The 15,570-nt window shown below is 55.7% G+C and overlaps 14 protein-coding genes across 14 annotated transcripts; 6 read left to right on the plus strand and 8 right to left on the minus strand.

Annotated features, from left to right (window-relative positions):
* Nucleotides 1-696: 696 nt before the first annotated feature.
* Nucleotides 697-984, minus strand: BAUCODRAFT_55138 (uncharacterized protein; the record flags this gene model as incomplete). The annotated part of the gene is made up of 1 exon (XM_007677188.1): nt 697-984. A coding segment is annotated over one exon (288 nt), but the record flags the coding sequence as incomplete, so codon positions are not given.
* A 522-nt stretch (nt 985-1,506) lies between these two features.
* On the plus strand, nt 1,507-2,413 carry BAUCODRAFT_147392 (uncharacterized protein; the record flags this gene model as incomplete). The annotated part of the gene is made up of 2 exons (XM_007677546.1): nt 1,507-2,062; nt 2,127-2,413. The coding sequence occupies 2 exons, from the start codon at nt 1,507-1,509 to the stop codon at nt 2,411-2,413; spliced, it is 843 nt and encodes a 280-aa protein (XP_007675736.1).
* Nucleotides 2,414-2,437: 24 nt separating this feature from the next.
* BAUCODRAFT_147393 (uncharacterized protein) lies at nt 2,438-2,875 on the plus strand (the record flags this gene model as incomplete). Its single annotated transcript, XM_007677547.1, has 1 exon — nt 2,438-2,875. One exon carries the CDS (start codon nt 2,438-2,440, stop codon nt 2,873-2,875), a length of 438 nt encoding a protein of 145 aa, XP_007675737.1.
* An 81-nt stretch (nt 2,876-2,956) lies between these two features.
* On the minus strand, nt 2,957-4,032 carry BAUCODRAFT_147394 (uncharacterized protein; the record flags this gene model as incomplete). The annotated part of the gene is made up of 2 exons (XM_007677548.1): nt 2,957-3,485; nt 3,539-4,032. The coding sequence occupies 2 exons, from the start codon at nt 4,030-4,032 to the stop codon at nt 2,957-2,959; spliced, it is 1,023 nt and encodes a 340-aa protein (XP_007675738.1).
* Nucleotides 4,033-4,059: 27 nt separating this feature from the next.
* On the minus strand, nt 4,060-5,712 carry BAUCODRAFT_68752 (uncharacterized protein; the record flags this gene model as incomplete). Its single annotated transcript, XM_007677269.1, has 2 exons — nt 4,060-4,953; nt 5,551-5,712. The coding sequence occupies 2 exons, from the start codon at nt 5,710-5,712 to the stop codon at nt 4,060-4,062; spliced, it is 1,056 nt and encodes a 351-aa protein (XP_007675459.1).
* Nucleotides 5,713-5,949: 237 nt separating this feature from the next.
* BAUCODRAFT_445424 (uncharacterized protein) lies at nt 5,950-7,027 on the minus strand. The gene has a single exon (XM_007677549.1). The coding sequence runs from the start codon at nt 6,808-6,810 to the stop codon at nt 6,187-6,189; it is 624 nt and encodes a 207-aa protein (XP_007675739.1). The 5' UTR covers nt 6,811-7,027; the 3' UTR covers nt 5,950-6,186.
* Nucleotides 7,028-8,004, plus strand: BAUCODRAFT_445425 (uncharacterized protein). The gene has a single exon (XM_007677550.1). It carries the CDS (start codon nt 7,244-7,246, stop codon nt 7,772-7,774), a length of 531 nt encoding a protein of 176 aa, XP_007675740.1. The 5' UTR covers nt 7,028-7,243; the 3' UTR covers nt 7,775-8,004.
* Nucleotides 8,005-10,041: 2,037 nt separating this feature from the next.
* On the plus strand, nt 10,042-10,605 carry BAUCODRAFT_33009 (uncharacterized protein). Its single transcript, XM_007677033.1, has one exon. The coding sequence runs from the start codon at nt 10,064-10,066 to the stop codon at nt 10,391-10,393; it is 330 nt and encodes a 109-aa protein (XP_007675223.1). The 5' UTR covers nt 10,042-10,063; the 3' UTR covers nt 10,394-10,605.
* A 979-nt stretch (nt 10,606-11,584) lies between these two features.
* Nucleotides 11,585-12,277, minus strand: BAUCODRAFT_69080 (uncharacterized protein; the record flags this gene model as incomplete). Its single annotated transcript, XM_007677296.1, has 2 exons — nt 11,585-11,758; nt 11,822-12,277. Coding segments are annotated over 2 exons (630 nt in total), but the record flags the coding sequence as incomplete, so codon positions are not given.
* Nucleotides 12,278-12,831: 554 nt separating this feature from the next.
* Nucleotides 12,832-13,331, plus strand: BAUCODRAFT_87975 (uncharacterized protein; the record flags this gene model as incomplete). The annotated part of the gene is made up of 2 exons (XM_007677329.1): nt 12,832-12,995; nt 13,047-13,331. Coding segments are annotated over exons 1-2 (369 nt in total), but the record flags the coding sequence as incomplete, so codon positions are not given.
* A 90-nt stretch (nt 13,332-13,421) lies between these two features.
* BAUCODRAFT_69304 (uncharacterized protein) lies at nt 13,422-13,880 on the plus strand (the record flags this gene model as incomplete). The annotated part of the gene is made up of 1 exon (XM_007677319.1): nt 13,422-13,880. A coding segment is annotated over one exon (459 nt), but the record flags the coding sequence as incomplete, so codon positions are not given.
* A 946-nt stretch (nt 13,881-14,826) lies between these two features.
* Nucleotides 14,827-14,985, minus strand: BAUCODRAFT_57994 (uncharacterized protein; the record flags this gene model as incomplete). Its single annotated transcript, XM_007677189.1, has 1 exon — nt 14,827-14,985. A coding segment is annotated over one exon (159 nt), but the record flags the coding sequence as incomplete, so codon positions are not given.
* A 26-nt stretch (nt 14,986-15,011) lies between these two features.
* Nucleotides 15,012-15,241, minus strand: BAUCODRAFT_33012 (uncharacterized protein). Its single transcript, XM_007677034.1, has one exon. The coding sequence runs from the start codon at nt 15,218-15,220 to the stop codon at nt 15,017-15,019; it is 204 nt and encodes a 67-aa protein (XP_007675224.1). The 5' UTR covers nt 15,221-15,241; the 3' UTR covers nt 15,012-15,016.
* Nucleotides 15,236-15,538, minus strand: BAUCODRAFT_147398 (uncharacterized protein; the record flags this gene model as incomplete). The annotated part of the gene is made up of 1 exon (XM_007677551.1): nt 15,236-15,538. The coding sequence occupies one exon, from the start codon at nt 15,536-15,538 to the stop codon at nt 15,236-15,238; it is 303 nt and encodes a 100-aa protein (XP_007675741.1).
* Between the last annotated feature and the right edge of the window lie 32 nt (nt 15,539-15,570).

Raw genomic sequence — 15,570 nt, forward strand, 5'->3', positions numbered from 1 at the left:
CTCTGACTCGGAGCACGGTTACGTCAATGTTCGACGGCCGAGCCGACTGACGCAAAAGTCGTCGTATACAACAAATGCTGCTCCTTCTCTACTGCCTTCAACTGTGGGCATGTGCGCTGCTGGGACCAGAGTTGGAAAGCAGAGTCGGCGAGGCGTAGCGCTTCGGTCTTTCAGAACAACCGGGCGTCCAACAAAGACGCACTCTGGAAGTGAAAGATTGAGGATTGTCAGCTCCGACGAGCCGGTGGGTGACTATGTCCCATAGAGTTTTAGTTAGGCTTCGGGGGCTTAGAGTCATTGGTGATCGAGACGGTATAACTGAGACGGCGATGAAAGCCATCTTGATGCACTTGGTGAAGAACGAAATTACAGCGGGAAACGACACGGTCGGTGAAGTGATGGATTGCGGCGAGGGTGGCGGCTGGCACGTTGGCGCTTTCAGCATGCGACCACTCTCATTGTGTACGTTTGGCAGATCATTGCCCCCCAAATCCCTCTAGCTTATGACATGAAAAAGGCGCACTCAGAAGACCATTTCTGGCACTCACCGTGACCCGCATTCTTGGGAACAGTGCCAGCTGTAAAGAGTTGTGGAACTGCCCAAGGAGTCCCTGCTGGCAAGGATCTGGCCGTTATGGGAACAGACAGCGCTTCGAACATGTACATCCTCCTGTGCTTATCGCCCCTCGGGTTGAGGATCACGGTCTTGTGCGGCCTGTAGTCCACCACCGGGCCGTCGTCCATGTACCTGACCTCGAACATGAGCCTGTACGTGCCGATGCACACGCTCCTCACCAAGCTCTCGACCGGGAATGCCATCCTCGTCGGCAACGGGTAGAACTTCTGCAACGCGACTGCGTAGTTGACCGGGACGTTGATCCCAGTGACATCCGTGATCTCATGCGCGGCTGTAGGCGACTCTATCTGCGCCCACGCGGCCACGTTCCTGCAGTAGATGTAGTACGTGATGTCCCTCACGGCCACGGACCTGCGCGTGATCGCCCAGTGGACCAGGTTCTTGTCCTCGTTCGACAACTCCATGTAGGCGAGGCCCGCGCACGGAAAGTCGTCCATGAACCACTCGTTCCCCCCTTGCCTGTGCACTTCCAAGGTCACGACCTCGTCTTCGTCCTCGTCCTGCCTCTGCTCCTCCTCCTCATTCCCCTCCTCCTCCTGCTGCTCATCCTCGATCGAGGGCACGACCGTCTCGCTGCCGCTGGTCGAGTGCGTGCTCATGGTGGTGGCGCACCATTACAACAGGTTGCAGCCGTACTCGTGCACGCGGTGATGTACTCGTTCATGGACCTGTTCCCGGACGGGGGCGTGGTGCCGGACGCGTACCCCCTCAGCGACCTCTCCGTGCACGTGGTCAGGAGCAAGACTACGATCGGGACCTTGGATAAGCTCATGGACGTCGGCTGGACCATCATGGCGACCTGAATCACGGACGAGAGCAGGAGCACGATCTTGGACAACTGCGTGACCGGCATCTCGATCAGGCTCGGGATGGAGTACGAGCGCATCATCTTGACCGTGGACGTGCCCCTGGCCATGGCCCTGGGCGTGGTGGCGAACATCGACGCGGACGTGCCCGGTGACAACCCCATGATCATCAGTGGGATGAAGAACTCGATCTCGAAGCTGAGGGCGGCCAGCATCTCGGGCTACGGTCCATACGCGACCAGGGGCGTGGGTTTGAAGGAGCCCGCGAAGGTGCCCAACTTGTCGATCATAGGCCTGGACATCGAGGTGACCACGATCACGAGAGGCGAGGGGATGCCGTTGCCGCACGACCCTTTGATCAGCATCGCCATCAGCAATGGGGGGTGGTACGACAAGCAGTTCGAGGACAAGTGCTACCTCATCCACACGTTCGGGTACTGCACCAAGACCAAGTGGGAGGACGGGCGCCACCCCGCGATCGTGAAGGTGGACAACCACGGAGTCGCGGTCAAGACGGCGTACGAGATCCTCAGCCCCGACCTCGTATCCATCCACAACGGCTTCAATTTCGACCTGAGGTCAATCGGGTGCAAGGCTGCGTTCGAGCCCACGATCGAGCGTTCAAGATCTTGTTGGTCAGCATCTACGGCGCGATGGGGAGCAAGCACGAGATCATGGCCTAGAAGACGTGCGCGGAAGCCACCACGTGCGCAGCCAGGTACTTCCTCAAGAACATGATCACGGTCACGGAGCAGAACGGACACAAGGTCATCTACGGGGACACGGACTCGATCTTCGCTGGGTCAAGGGCACGTCCGAGGAGCAGTGCATGGAGGCGGCCACTGTCCTGAAGAAGAGCATCGACCAGAGCCTGGCCGGGACCCCGTTCGAGCACATCGGCGCAGACATCAAGGGGAACTACAAGACGATCCTGATCACGGCCAGGAAGAAGTACGCGGTCGTCGACTGAAACGACAACATGGAGACGAAGGGGATGACGCCTGTGAAGAAGGACACGCTGCCGATCGCGAGGTACGCCACGAGCAAGGTGTTGGGCATAGTCACATCCAACGACGAGTACGCGAGCACGAGGAAGAGCGTGAGTGTGTTCTTGGGCAAGCTCCTGACCGCGCTTCAGAACGACAAGCTGCCGGCAGACATACAGGTGACTGAGACCAAGATCAACTGCCAGCCCCACTACAAGTACAAGGTCACGAACGGGGAGAGAGTCAGCGTCCTGGTCGACACCGGGCTCAACTCCGTGGATGTGGACAAGGGTTGGGTCGTGAAGAGGATCGCGGGTGCGGTCAAGACCATCCTCGAGGCGGTGGAGATGGGCTCGGTTAGGAGCTTGATCTTCTCCTACAACATGGCCACGAAGATGAAGAGGAACAGGACTGTGTCCAAGGACAAGCTCGTGGAGCAGGGCTAGTTTTCGATGCGGGTCAGGACCTCGCTCTTGGTCCTGTACTTCGTCGTGGTCCTGTTCATGACCGTGCCGTGATCGTGGCCATCATCCCAGGTCCTCGCCCTTGGTGGCACACGTGTTGTAGTCCTCGTACATGTCCTGGCTCTCGTCCTGGATCGGCTTCGGGCCTGCGTCGTAGAAGAGGTCCTCGGGCTCGCTCTCGTACAAGTCGCTGCTGTAGGTCAAGGACGGCGTGTCGGAGATGTTCTCGTCCAGGTTGAAGTTCTCGTACTGGGACGTGTGCTGGTCCTCGATCGGGTTCGTGTTGGTGTCCTTGCACGTGATGCAGAGCGCGTGGATACTCCTGGAGATGGACTCGTGGACGACCATGTTCAGCACCAAGTTGTGCAGGCAGGGCACGCCCAGGTTGTCGGAGGGGGAGCTAATCTCGATGATGATGCAGAACCTCCCCTCGTGTGTGCGCGACGCCGTGGACAGCGACGACAAGTGCAACGTGACCCTCTGCTCGGGCTGCAACAGGATCGTGATCAACTGCGACTGCCCACTCCCGAAGCCGGACTCGAGGCAGGTCCAGATGCGCTGGTCGACCGTGTACCTGGACGTGTTTTCGGCCCTCGCTATGATGAACACCCCGGACAAGCCCCAGATGGCGCTCACGTACTTCACGAGCACATGATGACGGCCCTGTCCATGATCTCGATCGTGTTCGTGTCCACCTTCTCCCACAAGTCCGGCATCGCATCCTTGACCAAAACCAGGCCCGGCACCGCGCACATCTTCGTGAACGGCTCGACGTACGTGGACTTGCCGAAGGTGGAGACTACCTCCGAGTTCGGGCCCTTGGTCTTGTCCTTGATCCGCATGGTGACCGGGTCTCTGCCCACGGTGCCAGTCATGGAGTCGTGCACGAACCCGCACCCGAACATGGGCACTCCCTTGGTCTTGAGCATGGAGATGGTCTGGATGTGGTACGAGAGGCTGAACGAGAACACGGCCGGGATCCCCTGCGTGGCCATGGTCTTGGTCGGCATCGCCTTCCTGATGAAGTCCTCGGTCTTGCACCTGGCCCAGAGCACAGTCTGCCTCCCCTTCGAGATCGAGACCAGCTGCGTGTTGAACTTCGTGCTGAAGTCGTAGGGCAAGATCTTGAGCCTCTTCATCCTCCTCTCCAGGTACGAGTAGTCGAGCTAGGGGTCAACCGCAATGCAGGAGAAGCCCTCGTCCAACATCTGCTTCCACTCCTGGAACCACCCCACACCGAAGGACACGATCACCTTCCCGGCCGCGGGCGCCCTGGACTGTGCCATCTCGTACACGCGCTCCCTCATGGAGAAGGACATGGATGTGATGTCCAACAGCACCGTGTTCGTGGACACGTCCGCACTCGCGCTGGCGATTGCCCTCTTAATGACGTCCATGGAGTTGGCCAGCTTCTTGAGCGGCCTCTGTCTCGGGTTGGTGACCTTGATCGCGCCCGTGTCCTTGTCCTTGACCACGTCGAGCTCGTAGACCGTCTCCCCCTCCATCTCCGGGCTCCCGTCCGTCACCCTGACCATCATCGCGCCGTCGCTCCCGTGCAGCTTCCCGTCCATGTACAGGAGGTCGACCGTGGGCTGCTTCAAGCGCATGGTCCTGAACTTGTTCGTGAATATGATCCCGTCGTTGGGCGTGGGCTCGAGCTCCAACTGAACCTTGGACGGCAACTGGTCCCAGCTCTTGCGGTAGATGAAGGGCGGCCTCTCCGTCCTGATCGGGCACACAGACATGTTCATGCTCTTGGGCAGCTTCCCGTCGCTGTTCATGGACAAGGTGTCGACGTAGATCAGACTCCCGTCCATCATCATCTCCGCGAGCACGACGTCGGGCGTGTGCGTCATCTCGGGCAGGTCCTTGTGCGTGACTGTGGCCATGCAGGTGACCACGTCCAACTTCGGGTCTGTGATTGTGATCACGTAGCCGAACTCGTAGCAGAACACGTACACCTTCTCGCCGTCGGCCTTGGCCAGGAACACACCCGAGTACCCGCTCACGTCCGGGACGTCAATGACGACGTGATCGTTGGACCTCACGTTGCTCACGAACTCAGGCTCAATCTCCTTCACCATCGAGCTCACAGTCCCAATCGTGCCCAGGGCCAAGCACAAGACCGACCTCACGATGCTGTTCGTGACCCTGCCCTCCACCTCGAACTCACCCGCGTACGACACCCTCTGCCCGCTCTCGTATCTCCTCGCGATCACATTCATATTCGAGTCCCTCATCCACACCGTGGATCTGATCTCCACCATGTCCACGTCCCTCTGCACGTGCATGATCCTACCCCCGAACGTGTACTCGTCCGAGATCGCAAGCACATAGCCGGGCGCCACCTTGACCGCGCTCTTATTCACCTTCACAGTCGCCTCGTTGTTCGACCTCACCCTCACCCTCGCGTTCGAGTTCGTGTCCGAGCCTGTCCAGTAGATGCAGGACCTCTCCCTGATGCGCCTCGTGGTTGCGCTCTCGAATACGCCCCTCTCCATCTTCCTGAACATGATCTCGGGCAAGTTCCCCTGCAACCTCAGCTCCACCTCCCTGGTCGGCCTCGAGGTTATGGAGTCGATGTGGGCTGTGTCGATGTTCATCTCCATCAACGAGTCCATGACCACGCCCGGGAGTGGGACCTTGATCTTGTCCACGCTCGCGATCTTCTGCTGCACCGAGGTGATGATTGTCATCGGGTCCTTGCACTTGCATAATACGGGCTCCGGGGGCTCGCCCAAGCCCAAGCGCACGTGCGCGAACCTGGCTCTGTGCGGGTCCTTGCTCTCGTGGCAGATCGGGCAGATGTGGCTGTCCATGGTCCTGTTGCGGATCTAGTGCTCAACTAGCTGGCGTGCTGTATCGGTACATGCCCGTGGACGAGGGGTTGAACAGGCTCAGGGTACCAGTGCAGGATGTGCATCATGCGCTACAAGAAGTGCAGGACTTGCGGTGCGATCAAGGAGGCGATCGTGGGCGTGTGCATGTCCAGGGGGCCCAACTGCCAGAAGGTCAAGAACCAGGCCAACAACACGTGCTCGACCACAGTCGTGGTCTCGGTCGACGTCGTGAGTGGGTACCCGAATTCGATTTTCATCGAGTGTTCAGCCTGCATAGCGGCTCGGTCTCGTTCCGCATCTTGGACGGGGTCCGGTGCATAATCCACTTCTGCCTCACGTCCTACGTCCAGTCTCGCACCTGGTCGTGAACACGGTCCAGTTCTGGGTCACGTAGAGGAGCGGGCACACGATGCCGAACAGCTACTGGATGCTGTGCCTGTCCGTGACCAAGACCTACACCAAGTGCAAGAGGGGACCACGATCGGGCCTGAGACCTGCAACTCGGCCAAGAATGGGCTCGTGTGCGTGGACCTGGACAAGGTGAAGGGCGGGACGGCGTGCTCGGTTGTGTGCATGTCTGACAGCAAGTTGTGGTTGGACGTGGCGAGGGTGGTGGGGGCGGAGATCTTCGTGTCGACCTGTCCTGGAGGCAGTGCGGGAGTGTGTTGTTGGACGTGAGCCAGGACGAGGTGGGGATGCAGCACAAGACGGCGGGCACGGAGCAGCTCTCGAAAACATGTTGACGAAGTACAGGACCAGCAGCATGTGCAAGCACACGACCGTGTACTGCAACAGGTGCGAGATGGTGTCCAGATCCGGGTTCGCGCCCTGCTCCACGAGCACGAGCGGGTAGCTGTGCTTGAGCAGCGACGTGGTCTTGGACGCAAAGAGGAGCTTGTCCTTGCCTGTGAAGACGGACAGCCAGGGGTTCGCGTACTTGTACATCGGCGCAGTCGTGAGGAGGTGCCGGGATATGGAGAACTGCGAGCCCTGCACCAAGTATGCGCTCAAAAGGACGAAGTCGAAGTCGAAGCCGAAGAGGAAGAGGTACTGGTTCGTGTAGCTATCCACGTTCATGCCCAGGAACTCGATCACGACCAAAACACGACGAGCACCACGTGTTGTTCAGGTACTGGACCGGCGTAGGCCAGCATATGCCCGCGTGGTAATACTACGATCCCAGACAGTTTACACTTGAGCCTTACCCGGCCAATCACCATGACTTTATTCGGACCTCGGACTGTGGTCTAGCGGATTCATGTGCGGAGCGATCGGCGATTTGGGACACAGGTCAGTGGAGCAGTTCTGGCGATCAGTCCACGGCTGCAAACCGGAGGACTTCATCCCTGCACCTTGGACTTTGAAGTAGCTGTGTCATGTCGCATTGGCTCAAAGCTCAAGCAGGTGAGCTTTCTATAAAGCTGACCACCCTGCTTCCACCCAGTCGCCAGACACTCGTCGAATTCTTGAAGGCAGCCCAAAGTATATATCAAAGAGTACACGTGCGGGGATGCCAGTCTCTAACACAACCCCAAACGGAGCTTCATTACTCCTGGCGAAAGGATCCTTGGTCCATACGTCACGCCAGCCATCAGTGTCACCAGCGAGAAACCGCCCGCTTTCAACATGGGTATACACATATCATTCAGCGTCTCAGACAAATGCTTTTCCGACAGCCATGCACCCTGCTCAACAAACGTCGGGTGCCAGCGGGCCACGCAGGCGATTGAGTGGAGAGTCAATAAAGCGACGGAAAGGCCACGGCCAAAAGAGCGAGCGTATAATGCGGAAGCACAACGGGCGGCTGCGGGCTCACTGGTACGTAAGCCGGGTAGTAGGCAGTCGGTATATCGGGTCTCCATACGCGACGTTATGGTTTGTCGTGGAGTGGGTTGATGGTTCATATACGATTGAGCCTGCAACAAATCTGGAGCAGTCAGCTGATGGTGCAGTCAATGCCTTTTACACACGATATCCCAGGGCGGATGGGGCTAGACAAACATCGCCTCGTGGTCGGAGGCGCAGAGGGTGTGGCTACTAGTCTGGCCACGCGTATATATACCAAATGCTACATAGCATCTCGAGCGGATGCGTAGTCGCATAAGTGTTGTTAAGGTATTGCTCAGACTCTGTTGTTGTCATGCTGGCGCGCAGAAGGAGTGAGGGTCGGTTGCAGAAGTCGCTACATTTCCCCCGCTCTTGGCGTATTTCTTCTAAACGCGATCTTTCGACGGTAGAGTGGATGGTACACTCGATGTCAAGGCTACGTATGTATTTCAATGAGGGCTTTGCAATGGTGTACTTTCTATCCTTCTGGGGCATAAGGTATAGTTGTCAATGCGGCACCCGCGTTATGTTGTGCGCAGGGTGTAACGACTTCTGCAGCCGACCCTCGAAGCCTGTGAAGGCAGGTATAGCGAGAGCATGAATTCATGCTCTCGGCATTCCTTCCAGCCGTAAACCCGACAGAGATGCTCACCAACGAAGTACACTACAGATCATGGTGACACTTCGTCTTGAAGATGCAGAAGATGAGCCATTTAGCGGTGACTGCGAGATTGTGGATTTTGATACAGCACGCCATCTGCGCGAGACATTGGCGGCGACACAATCTCACGTTGAACACGCAAAGCTGTTCGCGGCGGCTCTCCTACACTTGAGACAGAGGCAGGAGCGCGTAGACTGCTACCAGAGCCTTCTGCGATGTACCGTACAGGGTTACCCGAGCCTCGAGGCAACACTGAACGACTTCGCAAAGGAGACGGGTCGCGGAGAAACAAGCGCTGATGACAGAATGCTGCCTAGACTGCGCGACACTCGGGAGTCCGCTTATCTGCGCCTCTATAGAGCAAGAGTCACAATCATGGAGACTTTGGGGACTGATATTGTCCACTACTACGAGTGGGACAAACAGAAGCAATGCTTTACCGACAAACTCAGGCAACTGTGCAGAAGTCGTTGCGACGGGCGCAATGGTTGGGACCAGCTAAAAGAGATGTTCAACGCCATCATTTTGCGTGACCTTGAGAAGCGAAACCCGCGGTCGAGTCGAGACCTAGACCAGAACCACAAACGAATCATTTACAGTGATATCGATCGCATTATCACTGAACCGCCCGAGATGGCCCCGCTCGGACCATATGTTGTCGAATACGACAAGCACGGAATCATCCGTTATATTGAGCACCGGTCACGGCAACCACCCAACAACACAGACACTGTGAGTAACCAGCCTTCAAGGACTGCCGAAAAGGATATAGAGAACGGCTTGGGCAGCGGCAGCGAGGCGCATATGCGACGTCACATTCAAGCCAGGCCTACGAGCACGACGGCGCCCACTAGCTCCACTGGCGACACTCTACTTGACGGGTTGCGATGTGTCCAGCCTGCTCTCAAGGACAACACTTCGCGCACTGGAAAACGAGGCCAGGTACTAAGCACTACAGTATCTAAGAGACCTCGTAGAAGTCTAGTTGAGCCAGAAGCATCCAGCATAGCGCCTCCACCTTCAAGTACATGTGGTGCCCTTGCATGGTACGGCCGCCCGGAGCAGCAATGGACTCCCACTTCAGAGCATGGCCGCAGTCTCGTGGAAGGTTGGAAGAGCAGCTATACCGCACGTCTACGCGATCTCTTGGCCATCAATAAGTCCAGGCTCTGTGACCCCACTGTGACGGGTTGCAGTAGAGACCTTGTTGCTAGCTGCGTCGCGTGGTTAGGAGAACAGCCAACGTTCGCTAAGCCTGCATTACCAGATGACTTTACAGAAGAATGTGATCTCCTTGTATTTGACGCTGCCGAATTTCAGAAAGAGTTGAAGAAAGGACTGTGTCCACAACGGTGTGTCTTGATTAGAAATGAAGACTTCAATGACCGTCATGAGTTCTCCATCGAAGGGTACCTTGCTATGCTACAACGGTCGTACCCCTTCCAGCATTTTGACGTGCAGAATGCGGTAAAGCCCTCAACACCAAGGCAAATGATGATCGATGAGATACACGATCACCTCAGGAAGTGCAAGGATATACTTAGTCCGGCGGACAAAGTACTGAACTTACTGAACTTACAAGCTCTAACGGGAGCGGCAAGACCAAGGGCTCTACATCTAGAGAGATTTCAGGTAATACCTGAGATATGTAGAAGGGCGAGCACGAAACCTGGCAAGCAAGGGTACGACAGTATCCGAGGTCTCCAACAGTCACTTGCATCATGTATATCATTTGATATTTGTGGCTTCACTGGCTCATTCTCCGACGCACATCTCGATCTTTTGAACGGGACTATCTTACGGTGTCTTTTTGGAGTCAAGGCGTGGATAGTTGCTACCAAAATGACACAGGCTGACTTTGAAGTCTGGAAGGAGGCGGGACCAGGTACCTGGCGACCGCATCGCCCAAGAATAATCATAGTGGAGAAGGGCGATGTACTCCTAATGCCGCCAGGTGTCGCAATCATACATGCTCCACTTACTTTGGAGACATGTGTGATGGAAGGATCTATGATCTGGGATAGGCAGCGTTTAGTAGATATACGACGGAATTGTATGTGGATCGCTCAGAACGAGTCGGTGACTAACGAGCCCAGACTGGGTGATCTGGATAATGTCTTGGCGACGGCGATCGAGGACGAGGCTCGACGAGGAGACTCGGCAGGACGTTAGCATACTCCATTCCAGCGGAAGTGCACTACTATGTGTTCGATATGAAAGCTAGAGCATGAAAGCTGGTGAGTACATACTGCGAGGATATGCAAGAGAATCTGAACGCTTGCTAGAAGTCTACGTAGCCAGTGCGCCGGTCCGAGCAATGATTATATACTCGCTGTCAAGGCTACTGGAAGAAGATAGCCTTGTGCCTCCTCGTGGTGCAGAGAATGTCTGGGTCTGGTTTGTGTAGTTCAAGTATGGAGTCTCCCAGGCCAGCCTCAGACCGTAGTAGAGCACCCTCTCCACCTTTGCGCGCACACTATCGACATATGTTGTTTGCAGCGCTTCCCTACCATCGAACCAGCATTCAGGGAATGACTGAACTGTCCACACCAGACCTCGCATCGTGTTGTCAGTACGCAACGGCTTCACGTCACAGACAACGTCGTTCTTCGACAGTACTCCTCGCCGAGCGCGCCTCATAAGGGCCGGAGTGATGTGCACCGCTTCCGCAGCCACATTGAGGCTGCTAGCGAGTAGCTGGAAATCGAAGTCACTACATGCAATGAAGCGCTGTGGCGTGTTCGGACCGGTGTCGCGCGCGACGTCAGCAGTCTCCGCGACCATAGCCAGGTGGTGTATAAAGGTGATCATGATCTGTACATACTCCACAGTATCCCCGGTGGAAGCACTAAAGTGGTGCAACGCTTCGCTCCAACAAGTCATTGTCAGTCTCTTCGACCACTGCAGCTGTGGCACGCATGCAATGTCCATCACTGGGTCTACGAAACAGGTCCCAGGTAGGTTGCGCGTTGCGGACGCATCACAAATCGCTTTGCGATGAACATGCTCTGACGCCATGCGCAGCCAATTCGTTCGTGATCCGAATCCGTAGAGCCCAGAGATGTTCGCCAGTGCTAAGTGAGCACCACACCTCGTCCACGGAAATCCGCCAGGGAGACGAAGTAAAGCCGTTACATTCTCATAGAGCGGTTGAACTGCCGCAGCGGGCAACCCAAGAAAAACTGCTCCATGCAGTTGAAGGTAAGAGTGTTCACCTCTGACATGTGACGCACGTTGTGGGTCGAAAGGCCTTGCAAGATGCCGTGCAGAGCACTTCTTGAGAGCGGCTGTAGTGTCGTGGAAGATCCTCACACAGGTGAGAGACTTGCAGTAGAGTCCTAGCCTGCGCAGACCAGTCTCCTCCAAAACTGCGAGCCCGTGATATAGCCGCCCTTCACCAGGTTGTCGTTCTAGCAACCTGCTGAAGTGTTCTGCCGCTCGTGTCCTCCAGAACCGGCTTCGATCGGCATCCTGTTCGATATAGTGTCGGAGTACCGCCAGGTCGGCAAGGAACTTACACCAATCTTCGTAGAAGGCCTGCGGTGCACACGTTCTTAGTGGAACTCGGTCCAAGCATGATAATGTAAGGGGAGTGCGTACAGTATCTGCTCGGTAAAGGAACGTAATCATCTGATAGGAGTACTCGGAAACTTCGACAAGATATGGTTGTGAGCGCGGCATCTGCTTGTATAGGACTTTCGCTAACGTCCACACGCCAGTATCCCACATCCTTCTTACTATTTCGTACTTCCTAGATAATTTCCCTTGCGATGGTGCTGCGGAGTACTGCTGCTCCTTAATCAAGAAATTATTGCACTCATATATAAGCGCTCTGTGTTCCTGGAACATCGCGGGCCAGTTCTGCTCGTAGTTGAAGGATAAATCGTTCGCTAATATTGACGTTATCATCGCGCAACGCTCTTCGCGAGCAAGGATCCTATCATAGATATCCCGGAGGTCTTGCCATACTATCTCTAAAGCGATCGGCAGACAGTCAGGCCGAATAAGATTTATACAGTGGCGTCTCTCCAGACCAGCGCTGGTAGCGGGGTGCATTGTGCTATGCTCGCTGTACGATCTAGAAGCCATATGTACCTGTGCTGTCGAACAAGCTCCCAGAGCACTAGTCTCTTGACTGCTAGAGTCTGTATCGTCTACATCGGTATCTGGTGGCAACGGTATATTGCTCGGTGAGACTTGTTCGTGTTCCATGTTTGCAGAACGAAAGCGTGCAGCAAATTCGTAACCAAGTACTGACGTTTAGGTAAGCTAGGTAGAAAGCCTGAACTTTGTAGAAGGCAAAGTGCGTAGCCTTATATATGCTGCCGGCGACAAGGTCATTTACGAGATCAAGGATTTCTCTATTTCCATCCGAGCAAGACTTCCTGTGCCCGGACCTTAGGTGGTAGACAGGCATCGGAAATATTAGATGTTTATAGTGAGAGGAGTCTACAATAACGTGCATCCCTGGGACGCGGGACGCACGGCGTCGCGGGACGGGTGGAGTGACGTGGCGTAGAAGAAGGCGTTCTGGCGCTACGAGTGGCGTACAGACGAGATCTTCTAGACGTTTCTATGTCCGCGTGGCCGCTGCACGCCGATGCCGCGCCGTTGACATTTGCCTACGAGCTGCCTTCCCCGCCAATCTTTCACTTCCCTTCGTACCATTCCGTCGTACTGTACTGTAGGCATGGACAGTGCTAGTCAGGCACTGGCGCAGAATTTACCACTTGGCGTGCCTAAGTCGTATCGTTCCCTGGCAGATCACAGCGGGGTCCCTCGATCCACCCTCAATTACCGTGCGCGCGGACGTCGCTCGATCGAGGCAAAAGCCCAAAGCCAGCAGTATCTCACACCATCCGAAGAGAAGGCAGTAGTTGACTTCATGTTACAAATGTCTGCGCTTGGACATCCCGTGCGAATCAAGCACGTACCATTCATAGCCTTCAGTGCCACTCGCAACAGGCCCACATTGGAGAGACCACTCAAGCCTCCGGGCAAGAACTGGGCCAAGGCGCTGGAGAACCGCCATCCTAATCTCAAAGCGAGAAGAGTCAGGGCACTGGATTGGAACCGTCATGAGAACAACATTAGCGCAAAGGTCACGCACTGGTTCGAGGTAATTAGGAACGTCCTACAAGACCCAGTCATTCTGGCAGAGAATGTGTACAACATGGACGAGACAGGAGTTATGCTTTCCATGCTCGGTTCTGTCAAAGTCCTGGTAGGCAAGGACGATACACGAGACTACAGAGGCGCCCGCGTTAAGCGAACAACCGTGACCGCAATCGAATGCATTAGTGCTGATGGTAGATGCCTGAAACCCATGATAATCTGGCCAGCGACCACTCATCGAAGCAACTGGACTACGTTTTCCACACCTGGGTGGCATTATGCCTGCTCCGAGTCTGGATACACTGACTCCAAGATTAGCTTAGAGTGGCTCACGCGTGTCTTCGATCCACAGACTCGAGTACGAGCCAACCACAAACCACGCGTGCTAATCTGCGACGGCTTTGGCACGCACGAGACGCTTGAGATATTGGAGTATTGCTTCGCTAACAACATCACTCTGTGTCGTCTTCCGTCCCACACCTCTCATAAACTTCAACCCTGTGACATCGCTGTCTTTGGCCCTCTAAAGACGGCCTACCGCGACAACGTCGAACGATTGGAGCGAGGAGGTGTGAACACCATCGGCAAACAGCACTTCACCTCTTTGTACAGTCCTGCAAGGGAAAGAGCCTTCAGCGAGCAGAACGTCCTCGCAGGATGGAGCAAAGCTGGCTTGTTCCCGCTGAATCCTGACCGAGTGCTCAAGGATCTGCCGAAGCCTTTTTCCGAAGTGACGACAGCCGACAAGGTAGCAGATAGGCCCTATCTGCAAATCTCATCCCCTATCATGCCTGTGACGCCTATAACGCCTGTGTCAACAGAGGCTCTTGTGTCGCTGCAGAACCTGATCATCAACCGAGACGCTTCTTCACTCGACGAGGCAAGCAAACACAGCCTACAGAGGCACGTACAGAAGCTTGCCAAAGCCGCCGAAACCTTCCTTGCCAAGGGTGCTTTACAGCAAGACCAAATACGGTTTTTACTGAGAATAAACAACGGATCCAAAGACCGACGTTCCACCAAATCGATAGTGCTAGGGAAGGCCAAAGTAATGAGCTTTGAAGACCTTGTTGAAGCAAGGACAAAGCGGAGCGAGAAAGAGGCTGCCAAAGGAAATAAAACCAGCGGTAAATGTGGTCGGAAGCGCAAGATTGTAGCGCTAGAAGCAGATACCCTAAAGACATCGGTTGAGGCTACGCAAGACATCGAAGCGCTAGATTCGACGAGAGCCACTACGCAGATGAGCGAGACGCAGGTAACCGGAGGTGCGATCGTGCCAGGATCATGGACAGCCCCAACAGCGCGGATGTGGTAAGCAGACGGCGGGCACTTTGCGTGACGTGGCTGCTGGGCAACCTGTGGACATCGTTCTGTGCGTGTACTGTAGATACTTTCCAGTAGTCTTGCTTGCGATGCTTCTGCGGACTTTGATATTAGCTTCAGCCTTCCAATTGTACCCTCTCCCCTTACTAAAGGTCCATTCCTTGCTGCTCGAGCAGCAGCCGCACGATCTGCTCGTGGCCTTCGAGTGAGGCAGCCTGGAGCGCATTGCCGTAGTAACTCCCCTCGGCCTTGACATCCGCTGCACTCTCTAGCAACAGCCGCACAATCTGCTCGTAGCCTTCAGATGAGGAAGCCCGGAGAGGTCTCGCTTTAGTCGACGTTTTCTCGCTACTGCTGCTATAGTGCGTGACACAGGTCACGGAGGAGGTCACGGTGGAGGTTACTAAGCCAAGCCCGCGACGTACAGCACTGCCGCGTCCACAGATGTTTGTGCGCTGCGGTCGGGGACTTCGTTTCCATAATCAGGTATACACTAGCCGAGTCTGCGATGAGCAATGAACACAATGAGCAAGTCACCAGCAAAACGTCCCAACCCCCCATACACAACAAGCCTTGTCACTCCAGCCCATTGGCGTACCGCCTCGTGAAGAACCTCAACTGCAGCGCCACCAAAATAACAGGCAACACACTGACAATCTCCCCAAGTCCAGCATACTGCGGCGCAATGCGTGCGTGTACAAAAGCACCCGCAGCCAGTAGTATCGCAAACAGGTTATAAACGAACGACCACGCAAAGTTAAGGTACACGCGGTGCATCGCCGCGTGGGAAAGATCCAGCAGCACTAGCAAGCCGTTGAGGGAAGGCCGCAGGAGCACGACATCCGCGGCCGTCCGCGCGATCTCGCTACCAGTGCTCATGTGAACGCCAATATCGGCCTGGGCGAGCGCGA

This window comes from Baudoinia panamericana (genome assembly GCF_000338955.1).
Source record: "Baudoinia panamericana UAMH 10762 unplaced genomic scaffold BAUCOscaffold_5, whole genome shotgun sequence".
In the NCBI taxonomy this organism is placed as follows: domain Eukaryota; kingdom Fungi; phylum Ascomycota; class Dothideomycetes; order Mycosphaerellales; family Teratosphaeriaceae; genus Baudoinia; species Baudoinia panamericana.

What these genes read in the sequence shown, in the direction of transcription:
- BAUCODRAFT_445424 (XM_007677549.1), bottom strand. Translation starts at nt 6,810, where the DNA reads ATGAACGTGGATAGCTACACGAACCAGTACCTCTTCCTCTTCGGCTTC.
- BAUCODRAFT_33012 (XM_007677034.1), bottom strand. Translation starts at nt 15,220, where the DNA reads ATGGGGGGTTGGGACGTTTTGCTGGTGACTTGCTCATTGTGTTCATTG.
- BAUCODRAFT_445425 (XM_007677550.1), top strand. Translation starts at nt 7,244, where the DNA reads ATGCCAGTCTCTAACACAACCCCAAACGGAGCTTCATTACTCCTGGCG.
- BAUCODRAFT_33009 (XM_007677033.1), top strand. Translation starts at nt 10,064, where the DNA reads ATGACACAGGCTGACTTTGAAGTCTGGAAGGAGGCGGGACCAGGTACC.